This window comes from Perognathus longimembris, chromosome 4, assembly GCF_023159225.1.
Source record: "Perognathus longimembris pacificus isolate PPM17 chromosome 4, ASM2315922v1, whole genome shotgun sequence".
Lineage (NCBI taxonomy): Eukaryota > Metazoa > Chordata > Mammalia > Rodentia > Heteromyidae > Perognathus > Perognathus longimembris.
In genome coordinates this window covers 24,581,553-24,599,412 of record NC_063164.1, presented here as the reverse complement: position 1 = coordinate 24,599,412, position 17,860 = coordinate 24,581,553, and the positions used below count along the sequence as shown (strand labels likewise).

Genomic DNA, 17,860 nt, shown 5'->3' with positions numbered 1-17,860 from the left:
CACAGCGCCGCTTCTGGCCGTTTTCTGTATATGTGGTGCTGGGGAATCGAACCTAGGGCCTTGTGTATCCGAGGCAGGCACTCTTGCCACTAGGCTATATCCCCAGCCCTATTTTTGACACATTGATTGACACAGTGATTGTTTCTATAAGACACAGTGGGAACCCTGGGTACACTTATTTCTATCATTAATGGTTGGGCTTTCTGAGGGATGGACTCCATTCCCACCCCATCTGCGATTAAGCTAATAGCACAGAGTGGTTTCATTCTGTCTTTGCTTGGGCAACTGTAACAAAATGCCATCGACTGGGTGGCTTAAATAGCTCATCTATCTTCCTTCCTTTTCCTTTCTCCTCATCTATCGCTCTTTCTCTGTGTCTCTTGTTGGTTCGTCTTCTTTTCCCCAGCTTCGTAACATGCAGTTTCACAGGACTCAGAGCTGGATCAACCTCTTTTCTGTTCATGTTCTCTCTGTGGCCATCACACAATTACACAGGTGCCAACCGTCCTGCATTTCAATGTCCAGTACCCAATTGTTCCCAAATTCCAGATACAAATAATCAACTACCTACTCAACATCTCCACAGACATATCCCAATATTCACATTTCCCAAACTAAATTTACCTTCCCTCTCATACCTACTCCACTTTTAGCCTCCTCTTTTTCAAGTGGTGGCAATTTTGTCCTACTTAGTCAACAACCACCACGACCAAATTGTTTATAAGAAAGGACATATGGATCTCAGAATAAACTATAAATTTCATTAATGAATCCAAGTGAACAAGGGAACTTAAGATGTGACAAAGTGGGAATCTTAATTAGGTAGACAAAAGGTATAATGACTACCTATATGAAAGAAAGTGAAGCTAGTATAAATTCTAAACAGATTAGAGAGTAGAAACATTAAAGATTTAGGAAAATATTATATAGCTTGCTTTTAACTCTTGCCCCCTTTAGCCTATTCTCAACAGAGCAAGACTGACAGTTTCTGAATTTAAGTTAAATTCTTTACTCAGTCTTCAAAAGTTTCTCCAGTACTTAGGTTGGTCTACTGTACTCATTAGTATCTGCCCAGCTTCCTTACCTCTTCTCTTGGGTGCACCCCCCACCCCCCTATACTGGAGATTAATCTCGTGGACTTTGGCTTGCTAGCTAAGTTCCATCTGAGCCCTGCCTCCAGTCCTTCATTCAACCTATCTTCAGAATTCTTTAATCCTATTTAAGAAGCATTGCAATTACAATAGGCATTTACTTTCCATATAATCACTTCTTATTATCCACAGCAGTTGTGTCCTCTAATGTTACCTAGAACACTGAATTAGAAACTACCAAAGGACTGAAAACCACAGCTCCTAGAAGAGAGAGCATTAGGTTCCCGGAGACCTCTGAGTCTACCACGTTTCCATCCACCAATCACTATAACCTTACTTGATGTGCATTTTTTTTTGCTGTTGTTTAATTAGACTTGATTTCAAATGTGCTTTTGAGTCATTGTCATTGAATTCACATGACTGTACCACATGTTTGGATAAAATGGATCTAACATCATGATTGAATAAAGTGAATGCTTTCTTGTTCTAAGAAGTACTGGACAAGCCTTCAGTATAACACATGAGGGTTTTGGGAAACAGTGAAACCATCTAGCAAAAGGGAAAGCATAAGCAATTCAAGACCCCAGATGGACCGTGTGAGGGACATGCATTTGCAGGAGGAGTGTGAGAGCCAGCAGGTTGGATGCGGCACCGCAGCCTCAGCTGCAAGTGTTCATATTGGCAACTGAAAATGTTTGCCTTCGTGCAGATCATTAAATACCAATTCGGGATTACAAATAAAATCTTGCAAGTATGCAAACTGCCAATATTGAATGTGTGAATAATGAGGCTCAACATAGAAGAATTTGGAGGACGAACATGCTTTTGTAATTGTCTCCCCCCTCAGCTATTTGGCAGGTTTTGCTTTTTGTTCAGGTCTTGGTTTCTGCACTTAATGAAATATTATTTTCCTTATATGAGATTTCTAATTAAATTTTTTCCCTGCTTCTTTTTAAAACAAATTTTTACATTTATTATAGATGAGTTTTTTTTATAAAAAATGCTAGCTGGTTATTGCAAGGAGACTGAAAAGCTATAAATCTGTGCATATTTATTTTATGATAACCGTCACTCAACGCCTATTAATTCTAGTAGTTTCTGCTGGAGTTATTTGGTATTTCTTGAGGCTTCACAATTATATTAGCTGCAGATGGAAGTAATTTTGTCTGCTGTTTTTAAAACATTTTAATTTTATTTTCTATCATATTTGTAATAACTTTTCAAAATATTTAATAAAGGTGATGATTTTTGGCACCTAGCTTTCAATTATGTTCTTGTAATTGAAAGCATTATTCTTCTCAGTGTGAACAATTATATGTAAATTAAATCCAAATCAAATGGGAGAAAGCTTTTTTACCATGCAGATTATTTACTAAGTCACTGAAAAAATTCAATATGACCACTTGGCAATAACCATTAACTTCTTAGAAGATGGTCACTTCAAATATGCCAATTTATCAATCCATGCCAATAGATATCAAGGATGAATTCTTTTCCTATTATCACATTGTAAAATAGTAGGAGTCCACGTTCATTTTCCCCTAAATTGGACATTAATCAGAATCTCTGACCCCATTGAGATACTAGCTAAATTGAAAATTACTTTGTAGTATGATCTTGGGGGAAATAATTCTGTTATAGCTGGAAGAGACAGAATATAACACGTGGAAATTTAATTACTCTTCAGTGTAGTATAGCTCTAGCATTTCCCCCAGTGATAGCCACAATGACTACTATGAGAGTAGGGACGACAAGTTATCCAGTGAACAAAGTGAGTCACTGAGAGGAGAAATGACTTTTCCAGACCCACACATTCTGGTCAGACTCAAGGGCAGTGCACGATCTCCTTCCAACTCCAGGTTTCTCTATTCCTTCTGTCTTTCTTTCATACTTTATCTATCCCAAATGAACTTGTGGTCTGACTTCATCCATCTAGCACACATTTAGTGACCATTTGCTCTATTCAGACCCTGGGATAGATTCTGGCAGTACAGCTGGAAAAGGCAACAGATTCCTCCCCCAACAAAGTTACATTACAGATGCTTTGGCTGAGTCTATGAATTTATGAAAAGTCTCCCAAGTCTCTATCTGTGCCCTCTGGTCTGAGCTATTCTCTGCAGAAGTCCCTTTGCTGTATCTTGGGTTCCAGGAAAGAGATTCTTTGATAAACATCTTAAGTGGAAGAAACAACTCCTGTTCCCTTCCAAGAACAAAGACTGAGATAATAGTCAAACCAAGCCATACCCAGGATTCCCGATGGTCTTACCTATGCACACCTTTCTCATTCCATTCCCTTAACTCTTCATATTTAACCTGAACCCAACAACTGTCCCCCAGAAGTTGGATAAAGGTGTATGAAGTACTGTCTTCTCATGTCTATCTACTGTGTGATAAATCTCCTTTCTCTGCCTTTCACGACATCTGTTTATTCATCATAAGGGAGGAGTGGTCAGATCTCACTTGGGACTCCTGGAATTTTTAAAACTATATATGTATATATATGTATATAAATATATATATTTGCCTTTTTTGGTACATAGAGACAAAGGACACATATTTTCTCTCATATATGGAAGTTAGGTCTAACTTATATGTGCAAACATATAGTCATGTACATATAAACACAGAGAATAATTAAAGTATGGTATATGCAGGGGAGGATTTCAATGGGGTTAGTCTGTTAAAGAAGTCACTTACAAAGTTTAACAAAATGAAGACCAGGAAGTTGGAACTTGTGTGGTTGAGGTGAGGGGACGGGGGTAGATGAATGGGGACAGGAAGGGTTGGCAAATACAGGTGTAATAGTCAATGTACCTACGTGAAAATAGAACTAGATACATTGAGAGGATGGGTAGGGTTGGGAGAGTTGAGGGATAAGGATGGAAGAGGTGACATTGGTCAAGATGCATGTACTGACATGCTGACTTGAAACCTCTTTGTACAATCAAAGAAAACACAATAAAGTATGATGTAAAGGTAGGTATGTACACTTAAGTTGTGCTTAGTAAATTTGAGTTTACATATGGGCAGGATAGGAAGATTGTAATAAATATTAAGTCAATGTTTTAATAAAAAGAAGAAGAAGAAGAGAACATGTGACTCTGCCCTGTGCTGGCTGTGGAATCCAATGCTGCTTTTCTGGGCTGCTGTTCTGCGGGGCACTCACTTGGCTTGTGTGTGGTTAGCCACGTCCTTCGGTGTCACCCGGTCCAACAGCCATTGTCTTCCTGGAGCTTCTGTTCTCCAGCAATGCCCCTGGACCAGACTGTTTCTGAGAGTCTTGAGGAGGAGTTTTGTGTTCTCCTTTGTGGACATCTGCTGAAATGGCCAAGATTCAGAAAGGAGTCATCTATGTGTGGTCATCTCTCCATCTACTACTATAAGTTTTGGAAAAATATTCTCTACTCTGAAAATTTCTTCACTTTCTGTGTATATAACCTCCACATGGCTTAGGTCTCGAGATTGTGTGCCTCAGAGTCTCTGAATAACTCCTTTTCCTTAGGGTAACCCAGTAATAGTAAAATCTCAAGCTAGAGGATGGGATGGAAGAGAAGTAAGACTACAGTGGCTAACATTTGGGGTTGTGTATTCCTTTGAGCACTGGATAATGACCGAATTTATTTCAATAAAACTCACAAATTTAAGGCTGTATACAATGGCATAGAATTTGAGGACCACCTACAGTCACCCCACTTTAAGAACTACCAAAAAGAAATGAGGCCTATGGGCTAGTTGATTCAAATGTGCTTAAGTCCTTGAACTTTAACATGTAGTAAAAAAGTGGCCACACGGTGGCACTGTAACACTGTCAAAGCCTAGCCTTCAGCTCATAGGCCCCAAAGCCTGCTCAACAGGATTAATGTCATTCAGCAAGATAAGGCTCACTGGAAATTATTTGGCAAGATCAGGCACTTGCCCTTTGTGGACCATTCACATTAAGGAGGGAATGAAGGAAAACTGTTCTTGGTAAAGGCAATCAATCATCCTTCACCATGTGGCATCTGAGGAGAATGCCGACTAAAAGAAACAACTGATTCATAGAAAATTAGTGATAACAAGACAATCTTGTTTCTGGGAAAGATTAGAATGTGTTTTGCTTCCAGTGTACTACTTTATTTCCTTTTCTTCTTAGAATTAGGTTCATTTGCTATGTAGTCTCTTTAAAAATGACATTCAAAGATGAAATATAGCTATAAAGTCTTGGTTCTTCTAATTGCTTTTCTTTTTCCTAAAGAAAAAAAATACTTGAACTTTAGAATTCAGGAAAAGATATGTGAGAAAAAAGAAAGCTTCTCCAAAAAGCACTAGAAACTAGAAGCTCTGCAATTTTTTTTGAAAACCAAATACGAGTCTCTTTCTTTCCTATTCATACTAATTTTTAATAATTTTCTTCTCTGACATCACATATATTTTCTAATCCCCTGGTATGAATAGAGTCTATTTAGCTATTTCTTGTCTTCAAAGAATTCTATTAAAATCTGTGATGTAAAGAAAGCACATTTATATTGAGAGACATTAAGGTTAGTCTTGAAGATTATAAAGTGTGACAGAAGTAGAATTGGAAGGTGTTGTTTTGTGTTTTTTTACAAGAATATTTCTGGTCTGGGGATATGGCCTAGTGGCAAGAGTGCTTGCCTCGTATACGTGAGGCCCTGGGTTCAATTCCCCAGCACCACATATACAGAAAATGGCCAGAAGTGGCGCTGTGGCTCAAGTGGCAGAGTGCTAGCCTTGAGCAAAAAGAAGCCAGGGACAGTGCTCAGGCCCCGAGTCCAATCCCCAGGACTGGCAAAAAAAAAAAAAAAAAAAAAAAAGAATATTTCTTATAAGGACTTAGTTAAATAAATGCCTTAATACATTATATTAGTTTTACCTGGACACGATGTTCAATGACAGGATGTGGCTTCTGGTGGGACTTGCTGTGAAGACCAGATAAGAAACACACTTGGCAGATGTCAAAGTGGAGGCACTTTCGGCAGCGGTATCTGCCAGGTGGTATGAAAAGCATGTCGTTACGAATATGTGAGCAAAGGAACCATATTCATACCAAAGGTGCACATCTCGTACATACAGAAAATGTCTGACCTAGCAAGGGAGCAGAAGATTTCTTTCAAAGTAGATAAGGATAGTCAATGAATGATTCTGATTTATAGGGCATTATGTTGATTGGCTTTTATCCAACAAAAATGGTATAAAGGTCTAAGTTATTCCTTTCTGCTCTGACCCAAATACTAATATTTTCTTTCTTCAAGGTATGGTGTGCCACACTCCTCAGAAGAGATTTTTAAATCTGTGGCCACACTTAATATAGTTGCACAACACACTCAGATATTTAGCTGGGAGTTTTCAACAAAATTTAAGGTGGCTTCTCTTGAAAGTCTGCCAATACGATGAGCCAGTATTCATGCATGGAGAATATAAATGGAGTGAAATGAACTCCAAGCAATCCTTGGCCACTCTTATCCCTCCAACGTGGCCGACTACTAGTAGGTTGTGTTGAGTGATTCCAGGAACAGTTACATTTTGAAGCACTTGTTACACACTGTGTAGGTGGGCCAATGCAGTGAATCCTGTGGAAATTCTTTATGATTGGCATATTAGTGTCTTTCCATTTTACAGAAGAGGAAATGGAATCCATGGGAGATTAAATAACGTGCACAAAGTCATATAACCCATTGCTCAGTAAGTGGTAGAAGATTTCAGCTCTGGGATGCCATTTGAACCGAAATCGTGCCCTACAGCCTTGTACAATTTCTACATGCTTCAATGTCCCAGAACTTCATCCTACCTATGTCCACCCATTAGGAACAATGGCCTAAAGCCTCTAGTTTTCTTCTCTCCTCCTTAAATCTGTAGTAATAATAATCCCAATTTTATTTCCTTATGCTTTAAATTATGGAAGACCTAGACCACTGTGTGTGTGTGTGTGTGTGTGTGTGTGTGTGTGTGTGTGTGTGTGTGTGTGTATTCCAGTACTAGGTCTTGAACTCAGAGCCTTGAGCTCTTACTGCACTTCCTTGCTCACGGCTTGCTTTCTACCACTGGAATTGTGCCTCCGGTCTAGCACTTTGCTTGTTATTTGGAAATGGGCATCTCACAGAATTTTCTGCCTTAGCTGTCTTTTTTTTTTTTTTTTTTTTTTTTGCCAGTCCTGGGCCTTGGACTCAGGGCCTGAGCACTGTCCCTGGCTTCTTCCAGCTCAAGGCTAGCACTCTGCCACTTGAGCCACAGCGCCGCTTCTGGCTGTTTTCTGTATATGTGGTGCTGGGGAATCGAACCTAGGGCCTCTTGTATCTGAGGCAGGCACTCTTGCCACTAGGCTATATCCCCAGCCCTGCCTTAGCTGTCTTTGAACTATGATCTTCTAGGCTTCAACCTCCAGAGTAGCTGGCTTTAAGATGCCCATTATCCTTAAAGCTGTGGAAAGATCAGGATCGCTTGCCTCCCAAACTAGCTTTCAAATTTCCCCTTCCTCTTAGAGATGCTGGTCTGAATTGCTCCCTAGGTATCTGATCATTCTGTGCGTCCTACACTTTCTTTTGTCTACACAAGGGGGCAGCATAGCTTTATGATTAGAGGGCACGGACGCCAGCTCACTCACCTCTGCTACTTGCCAACCCTCTTAATTTTGAACTTTTCTGAAAATTGAGGCAAGTTTACCTTTCACGAGGTGTGTGACCTGTTCTAAATGAGATAATTCAAGTGGACTGCTCAGCCTAGCATTTGCTTAATGTTATTCTGGTTGGTATTGTGGGTATTTAGAAAGTTTTTCTTGGAATAAAAGATAATGTTCCCTTTTAGAGAAATAAAACGGATTACTGATCAGAGTATGATGTCAATGGAAGAATTCAGTATTCCATCAATTCTTGGAGGTAGAATAAATCTTTTCTTAACGAGGGTGCCACAGAGGAAATGATTGCTTTTTGAACGTCAATGAAAGAATCTGGAGAGAGTCCGCCCACCTCGGAGCCCATTTGGCGAGTGACCACCTATAAACACCCGTGGTGACTGTACCTCAGCCCCGTGATGGGGAAGGCCCTGCAGACACTGCACCGGGCTGGGTGCGTGGCCTGCTCCGTGGCTGAAAGTCGGTGGCAGGTGGGAAGCCACAGGAGGATAAGAGGCTCCGATTGCATCCAAGATAGGAATTTCTCCTCCTTGATTCCTGGGCTGAGCACCTGGAAACACAATAGCACATAAAACATATTTCTAGGCATGATTTGCACTTTGATCTTCTGGGTCTATGTTTCTAAAGAGAAGAATGCTGAAACAAGGGAAAGCAAGGTTAGCTCCTAACTTGCCTTGTCTGGGATGTCTGCTAGTCTACTTTAAATCAGTCCGAAAGCTCCTGGAACCCCACCTCCCAGGGACGTTTGCAAGGCACTCACCCCTCGGAAACAGCTGTGGATGGCACTGTCCACTGAGCACAGAGTGTGGCGCTCTCCCACCACAGTGGGGATCTGCAAGAGGCAACTTCGTTAGAAAATAGAGAGCCTAGTGGCCCGGATCAGCAGGGGTGTGTGATGAGGCTCACACTTATGGAGGCACAAGTATGGGGTTTCTCAGATGACATCAACTGTTTCAGTCAAATAATAAAATATGTCTAGAGCCAAGTGCCAGTGGCTCACACCTGTAATCCTAATTACTCAGGAGGCTGAGATCTGATTATCCTAGTTCGAAGCCAGCCCGGGCAGGAAAGTCCATGAACCTCTTATCTCTGATAACCTACCCAGAAAAAAACAGAATTGGTACTGTGACTCAAGTGATTACAGCACTAGCCTTGAGCACAAAGAGGCTCTGAAACAATACCTAGGCCCTGAGTTCAAGCCCCAGGTCTGTTGTGTTTCTCGCCCCCCCCCCCCACCAAGTCTAGGTTTTGTGGAGTGCTTAAGTTGAAAGAGCCAATAAACAAGAGGAGGGAAACAAGGAAGTCTGCAACTGGAATGACAAAGGAGTAGCTTCTATCTTGTCACATTTTATGATCAGAGTCAAGTTAGCATTAAACAATAACAGTGCATTAAAATTTATACTACCTCTCTCCTTTAATTTTTTTTTAGCAATACTGTGGATTGAACTCAGAGCTTTGTGCTTGCTAGGCAAGTACTTTATCACTTGAACCATATCCCTTCCCCAGCCCTTTTTGTTTTAGTTCATTTTTTTGTCTATTTTTTTCATTTCTTTATTGTTAAAGTGAAGTTCAGAGGGGTTACAGTTTCATACATAAGGCAGTGAGTGCATTTCTTATCCAACTTGTTACCTCCTCCCTCATTTTTCCCCTGCCTCCCCCTCTTCATTCCTCCCCATATGAGTTGTACAGTTGATTTACACCATACTATGTTCACCACAGCACAATATGTCATCGCTAAAATATGGAATCAACCCAGGTGCACCTCAGTAGATGAATGGATCAAGAAAATGTGGTACATATACACAATGGAATTCCATGCCTCTATCAGAAAGATTGACATTGCCCTATTCGTAAGGAAAAGGAAGGACTTGGAAAAAATCATACTAAGTCAAGTGAGCCAGACCCAAAGAAATATGGACTCTATGGTCTCCCTCATAGGGAATAATTAGTATACGTCTGGGATAATCCTAGCAGAAGATCACAATAGCCTAATAGCTGTGCCCATATGAACACATATGATGATGCTAAGCTAAATGAACTCCAAGTTATAGAAACAAGTGGTTTATCCTTGTTGTTATTTTCAACATACCATGTGAAATTATGCCCATTTCCTTTTGTCTTTCTTTCCTGTGGTTTTACCTCTGATATCCCTGTAACTGATTTTGGTACCCTGGATATTGTATATACGTGTATTGGAACTAGGGAAGGGAAGGGGAGTATCAAAATGGAAAGACAAAGGATAAAAAGACAAACCAATGCAACAGCAATACTTACAAAACTAGTTCATTTTTCAGGTAGGCTCTTACTTTTGCCTGAAGCTGATTCAGATCACAATCCTCTTAGTTTCCCTCCTACATTGCTGGGAATATAGGCATGAGCCACCACCTTTGCATGACCCTAGTTGATAGTACTTTTAATGACCTTTTCAAACATCTCATTTTAACAAAAGCCAGTTACAATAGATTTTTTTTAATGTTGCTATGACAAAAGACCTGACATAACTTCAAAAAGGGAAATATGTCTTGTGATTCAGGGTTTCAGTCCATGGTTGGTTCCTGCATTGTTGCGAGGCTATGCTGAGGTAGACCACCATGGAAAATGAGTGTGGTGAAGCTGAGCTGCTTACCTTATAGCAGCCAGAGAGTAGAGAGAGGAAGGAGCCTGAGACAATATGGATTCTGGTGTTCCAAATAGATCCCCGTGTCTAAAGTTTTTTGCCACTTCCCAATAGCCCATTTGAGTGATGAATCCAGAAGTGGATTAATACATTAATTAATCATGATCCAACTGCCTCTGAATAATTGGACCCACCAACTTGGGTTCATGCTTTTGGCACATGAGCCCTTTGAGGACCACTTTATAACCAAACCAATCTTTGGGGCTGGAAATGAAGTTAGAGAGATTTGCATTCCTCTGTTCATTGCAGCACTGCTTATGGTGGTCAAGATATTGTAACAACTTTGATGTCCATTGACACTAATAAATGAAGAAAATGGTGTATATATATATGGCATATATATATGGCATATATATATATATGGCATATATATGCCATATATATATATATGCCAGTGCTAATCATTACACAAATGCATACTTATGTTGAATCGATCGTCTTTCTTTCAATTTTTCCTTCACTTCCTTCTTTCCTTCACTCCTCCCTCCTTCCTTCCTTCCCTCCTTTCCTTCTTTCCTTCCCTTCCTCCTTCCTTCTTTCTTTCCTTCCTTCCTTCCTTCCATCCTTCCTTCCTTCCTTCCCTTTCTACCCTCTCTCCTTTCTTCCCCTTCTCTTTGGTCTTCTGCTATCTCTCTCCTTTTCTCCTGTTAGCCTTCCTTCCTTCCTTCCTTCCTTTCTTCCTTCCTTCCTTCCTTCCTTCCTTCCTTCCTCTTTCTTTCCTTCCTTCTTTCTTTCCTTCCTTCCCTCCTTCCTTCCTTCTTTCATTCTTTCCTTTCTTCTCACTTTCTCACTTCTTTCTCACTTTCTCTTTTCTCTCTCTCCCTTCCTCCTTTCATCCTTCCTTCCCTCCCTCCTAACCTGTCTTCCTTCCTTCTTTCCTTCCTTTCTCTTCTCTCTCTCTCTCGTTCTCTTTCTCTCTGTTCCTTTTTTCTTTCTTGTTGAGAGAAGGTCTTGGCATGCTATTGAGACTGGTATCTATAGCTATTCACTTCTGAAAGTCAGAAATCAAGTTATCTGCACAACTGGAGTCTCACTACAGAAAATGTTACTTTTTATTGATGTTTTTCTACAAAGCTTTGTAACCACTGTTTGTTTGGTGATTCCTATCTTCTGTTCAGTCACCATAAAGAGTTTAAGGGACTAAGCAGCTTTGTGACTTTCAGGATGACTTAAGCATGGCTCTGATACTCTTCTATGCACTCATATGTGTATCTGTCACCTCCATTTCTTTCCATTTAGTCTGAGTTCCAGCTTCATGTCTGATGTCTTCTACAGTACAGGCTGTTAGCAGGCATTGCCTGCAAGCTCAAAAGTCATCTCAAAGAACTCCCTGCTGAGACTATCAACTCGAATAAACATTCTTCTAATCAGGAAAGTGGCACTTAGAACCTCATTGCTGATAATTAGCCAGGCTGAAGTCAACAAACATTTGTGTAAGAGTGACAAGATGGCTTGTACTTTAAATGGATAATAACCCTGTCACCAGTAGAATGTAAGTAACTACTCCCTGAGTTATATGGCACATACACATTATACACGCATACACACATACACACACACACACACACACACACACACAATCACCCATTACTCATCTTTTGGCTCATGGGTTCTGATAAACTACTGTATCACACTATGTTGCTGATAGGAATTTCATTTTATTTGTAAGATAAGGCAGGTGGATAACATAGGACCAGCTTGCTACCTTTATGATTCTAGTGTAAAGAAAATGTATTTTTGTAGAGTGTCTTATTTTATTTTGAGTTTTCAATTATATTTTTATGATCTTTAAGGGTTTACAATTCAACCTGTCAGTTTATTATAGTGTTTCAACCTCCATTTTGCCTTTAAGAAAATGCATTAAGATTTTGTGGATTAATTGGCCATTCGACTAATTTCTTGCAGGTGTTCCATGGAATCATTAAATGTGGCTAGATGACATGCTGGCTCGGGCAGAATGGCACTTGAAATGATAATTAAGATTCTTAAGGGAGAAGTTGAATCACATAGTAGGGGATGAAATTTTCTGTGGGAATTCATTTTTGATTCCATAATGGCAGTCAAGAGGATGATAATTTGCTATGCAAATCTCTACTATCCCAATAGCTTTATCAGAATCATGCTAATAAATGGTCATGGAGGGTAGGTCTTGGATATTGCTACAAGAGTTGCCATTTCAGCAGCTCATTGACCTTAGTTTGGAACAAGGACAGATTTTTAAGACCTATTGGACTGAGGTAGCCTGGAAACAGTAGTGGTAGTCAGAAGGGAACCACAAGAAATTCTACAGAGAAGGAAAATGCCCTGTAGTCTATCTCTTTTCAGCACTTCCTCCACTTAATATGCTAGTGTTCCTAGTCTGCTTGCGAAGTTGGGTGAATAAATTATGCTGTTCTCCCTGGCTCTCTACCTGCTTGGGTTTTGAGATATGAGGTTGCTGAGTAAGATCATGTGCTATGCGACACCCTGAGACATGCCTGGGAATCAATTCTATGTGTGTTCTAACTACAGAACACTTGTTGGTATTTATGCTTGACACATTAGCCTTACAAAAATTTTAAAAGCCATCACTTTATTTAAGAAATATGAACATCTTGGAGAAAGCAGGAGAGAGAGGGTAAAGCAAGATGGCAGTAAAGGACTCTCCAGTAATTTTTTCCCCAGTAGAAATATCAATCTAAACAATTCTCTCCTCAAAGAGGAGAAAAAGAGGGCTGGGGATATGGCCTAGTGGCAAGAGTGCTTGCCTCGTATACATGAGGCCCTAGGTTCAATTCCCCAGCACCACATATACAGAAAATGGCCAGAAGTGGTGCTGTGGCTCAAGTGGCAGAGTGCTAGCCTTGAGCAAGAAGAAGCCAGGGACAGTGCTCAGGCCCTGAGTCCAAGCCCCAGGACTGGCAAAAAAAAAAAAAAAAAGAGAGAGAATAAAAAAAAAAGAGGAGAAAAAGAAACCAATTGAGAGACCAGATTATTTGGCTATAACATAATAATAAGACCTACTGAAGAAGGCAGGAAAAATAGTTTCATATTGATCATGTAATCCCTTCCATAACTTAAGGCAGAGAACTGCTAACCATTTGCTAGGGAGAAAGACAAAGTATATGTAATAATACCAGGCTTGCGATAGTAAAATCCAGTATCAAGAAGGCAACTATAACTTCTGACTCAAGGCTGGTACTTGTGCATTGAATTTAGAATTTCTACACAGGTTCACTGTTGAAGGACATTCCAAGACAAAGATTACAGTAACAGAAAGCTGACAATACATGGCGACATGTTTTTGGAAAGGTCAGTGGCTCAATACAGAGGAGAGACATTGGTGACAGGTGTAAGTTAAGAGAAATCTGTTGGGATGCAATTGTAAAGATCAGGCTAATAAAAAAATTCAAATCAAAACAACATTGAGATTCCACCTCACCCAGTTAGAATGGCCAGTAGCAAGAAAACTAACAATAACAGATGCTGGTGGGGATGTGGCCAAAAGGGAACCCTGCTACACTGTTGATGGGAATGTAAACTGTTCAAACATCCTGAGAAGCATTATGGAGGTTCCTCAAAAGACTAAACAGAGAGCTTTCCTATGACCCAGCAATGCTACTCCTGGGCATACTATAGCAAAGAAGGCCACACTAAAGCTACCTGTACAACCATGTTCATTACCACATTGTTTACTGTAGCCAAGATATGAAATCTACCCAGATGCCCCTCAGTGGAGATGGATAAGAAATGGATAAAGAAAATGTGGTGTATATACACAAAGGAGTTCTATACTTCCATCATAAAGAATGATATAACATCATATGTAAGGAAATGGAAAGATTTGGAAAAATTATATTAAATGAAGTAAGCCATTATATTAAGCCAGACCAAAAAGCAAAACAAAACAAAACAAAACATAGATTGCATGGTTTCTCTCGTTTGTTGTAACTAGTATGTGCCTATAAATCTACAAGGAAACACACTGGTTGGTAAAAGACAAAAAAATTACACTTGGGCATGGTAATTTATACAGGACTCTAAACAGCAGCAGTATTAAGATACAGTGAGACCAAAGAAGGATAGTTTCAGGAGTGGATCACAAAGGCTCAATAGCTATGTACGTTTGAACATATAAAATGATGTTTATCAAAATGAACTGCAAGAAATGGAAACAAGATGTTTTTAGTTATTTTGCTTTTTATTTTGTTTGTTTTTCTCCTTTGTCACTGCTTTTGATTTCTATACCTTTTTTTCTTGTAAGTTTATTGGTTTTTAGGAGGGCAAGGGGGGCATAGAAATGGTGGGACAAAGGGTGAACAAATGCAGCAGTGATACTCACTAGACATTATGCTGAAAATGAACTACACAACTTGTGGGGGAGAGGGGTCAAGAGAGAAAAACTGGAAGAAATGACACTGTTCAAAAAGAAGTGTACTTATTACCTAGCTTATGTAATTGTAATCCCCCTGTCCATCATCTTTACTATAATAAAAAAATAAAGGCAGGCTAAAGTTAATGAGAGCCTATACTGAGTAGCTGGGACTAGAAAGGGGACAGACTTGACACTGTAAAAATCAAACACTTCAATAATACTGTGGCTAATATCTATAGCCAACAAGAATTAGAATTCCTAGCTATCAGGATTTACCTGCTGTACATCTGTTAGTAGGTTTCTCAAAATCCTTCGAGTCATGCGTGCCCCGGAATCATAGCCTCTCTTCTTATTTTGTGCATACAATTGAAAAAGAGCTAGATACACAAAGGGAAAAGAAACCTATAAGTCAAGCTACTAAAGTCTTTGATGCATGTGTGCTTCGAATTGTTTCTTTGTAATTATGAAGGAAATGGAAGACACAGTTATGTTCTTGGTTCGTTGTTTGCTTTGTTTTGAAGGTCTCCCAATTCACATCATTGGATAACCAATGAGACCCAATTTACATTTCAAACCCTTGATAATTTAAGACTTCTGTGGTGAAGGCTGGTAAATGGTAATATGAGGATCAGTTTAGCCTTTAAAGAACAATACTTAGTACTTTTCTGGATAGTCCCTGAAATTGTAAATAAGCAAGACAACCAAGAAACACATAATTCAAAAGCACAGATTTAAAAAAAATGGAAATCCTCACAAATGTAAACATTTAAATAAAAATAAAACCACACCAGTCATGCTGAGCACAGGCCAAAAACAAAACAAAAAACTGAACAACCCAGAATGGCAGAGGGACTTAAGAGGTGGGTAGAGAAGATAATGTTTTGCTGACTGGGGCGGGGCCATTGTTTCAAGCACACAGAACTCTTCAGGTTACCTCTGTATTTTGTAAGAGGGCTGTCCCCACAGAGGGCAATGAGGGCAGCGGTCACAGGGAGAAGCTTCAGAAACCCCGATCCTGTGCTGCATGATGACGAATCCCAGGGATAAGAATACAAAGGGCAAGGGTATAAAAAGATGTTGATCCAAACCATACCTATTCATGGACAATGCTTAATATGGTCTTACAATGTCTTAACTTTTCATGGCTTCTCTTCCTGTATCTGGATTTGGCAGGAGAATGGATTGAATCAAAACACTTCTCTATTTATTGACTCCTTTATACTCCATTCATTCCTTCAACACCTAGTTCTCAGATGCCTTTCTATGGTAAGGTCGGTCAGGGGCTAGGGATGTAGGTATGATCTGAATGGAGCAGATAATTTCCAGATGAGATATGAGTTTGCATAAGATAAATACTAATGGGGAATCCATGGATCACTTATATTACTGATAAACATTTACCTTTTTGTTCTCTTCCTGAATGAGTAACAAGTATGTTTAAAACAAACAAATATGCTTTATCATATAATATATATATATATATATATTATCATATACTGCAGGCAAACACTAGGTAGCACCAGTCATTAACCAGTGATAAATCAACATTGCCCTGAGGTCCCAGTGAAGTATCCACATCCTCACCTGTCATACATCGTCATGAGAAGGCTCAGAGTGAGTTCTGGAGCTCTGGGATGCACCTGACCTGGTTTTCCAGCCTTGACTTTCTGAAACAATTCTTGGAGCTCCTGAAAAAGTTGGTGCACAGAAAGGGAGCTCTCCCTGGCTTCTGGGAATCTTGGACGAAGTAGGACCTGCTGAATCAGGGAGCTGTCCATCAAGTCCACTGCAGGAAGCAAATGAAGGCTTGGTCCTTATGTTCTGATGAGAATAAATGGCTTCCAATAAAGCAAGTGTCTCCCAGTATTCAAGCAAAGCTATCTTGTTATGGCAGCTATTTGTTTCAAAGGGGATAAAATATGACCACTATTTGGATACATATATTTTGCATGTAATCTGACTATTGCTATTCTGACAGCCAATTGGATTTTTGGAAAAGTGCATCTGTTAACAATGCATTGAGATTTTATTGCCAGTATACTCATTTTTGGTGTGTTGTTTTATAGGATGAAGTGAAAACAGGGCAAAGTGAGAAGCTAGAGAAATGAGCACTCAAAGGCAGCTGAAGTATCATGGTGATCAGTTGAGCAAATCATATTTGTACACCACATCTTAAGTGGACTGAACCAATTGCCTTCCCATGATCAAACACAGCGTCTGCTGTCTGGCTTCAGAAGAGCTCACGCATTCAGATGCCACAGTTAGGAAAGTACAGGGCTCTTTGTAAAAGCAATTTCTGAGTTATCAAAGGTTAGGGTCTTGCCCTTGGCTCAGTCATATCACCTTTTTGATCTTGGTTCCATTAATATCATTATCTAGAGACAGCACTTCATAATACTAGAGTTACTTACAAAAATGTCATGTTTTTATCTTTTTATATATGTATTTCCACCATGTTTTCCTTAATTTTTTTTAACAAAGCAATGAACACAACAAAGAATGAAACAGAACTAAACCCAATGTACAGTTCCCTGTGAACAGGGATGGCAGACAAAATTAATAGTCACCCTCCGTATCGTCTGAGAGGCGGAATGTTGGGAAGCCTGGGGCCTGTAAGATGATAAAACCCCGAACCGCTCTGCACTTCATAAATCATCCTCACAGATAAAGAATCTAGCAAGTAAAATAAAAATGTGTTTACTTATATTGCTTTTAAGCGGTGAATTTCCAGAATGGAGAAACAGTACTTAAATACTTAAGTACCTAGGCAAAGGTGGTAGAAGCTGTTAACTCTTCGGTCATTATCCCATCACAACCTCTATCATGTGAGCCTGACACTCTGAACACAGGGAGGTTTCTGTCTTTTGCTGAGAATTCGGTGTTACTGGAAACCAGATAAGGGCACAGCCCATTCATCCCATGGCCAGCTCTGCAGTGATTGTCTGTACATCCCACTACTTGCGGTTCAGGGGAGGCTTTAAAATATTTTTTTATTCTTTGAAGTTCATGACTTTTGTTCCCCTCTCTCAAATGTTTGCTTGCATATATTTCCTAGGTAGATTTTAAACCACTGGTATTTTTATATGCTGTTAATATTTCTCCGAGTATCA

The 17,860-nt window shown here is 39.7% G+C and overlaps 1 protein-coding gene across 1 annotated transcript in view; it reads right to left on the bottom strand.

Moving 5' to 3' along the window:
• Positions 1–17,860, bottom strand: part of Dytn (dystrotelin) — a 35,225-nt gene that overhangs the window by 12,146 nt on the left and 5,219 nt on the right. The window contains exons 3-9 of the mRNA XM_048345739.1: positions 16,335–16,536; positions 15,685–15,770; positions 15,027–15,127; positions 8,480–8,551; positions 8,106–8,269; positions 5,965–6,076; positions 4,258–4,406 (exon numbers count right to left, since the gene is read on the bottom strand). Of these exons, the coding sequence (XP_048201696.1) occupies positions 4,258–4,406; positions 5,965–6,076; positions 8,106–8,269; positions 8,480–8,551; positions 15,027–15,127; positions 15,685–15,770; positions 16,335–16,536 (886 nt within the window). The remainder of the gene's footprint in view (positions 1–4,257; positions 4,407–5,964; positions 6,077–8,105; positions 8,270–8,479; positions 8,552–15,026; positions 15,128–15,684; positions 15,771–16,334; positions 16,537–17,860) is intronic.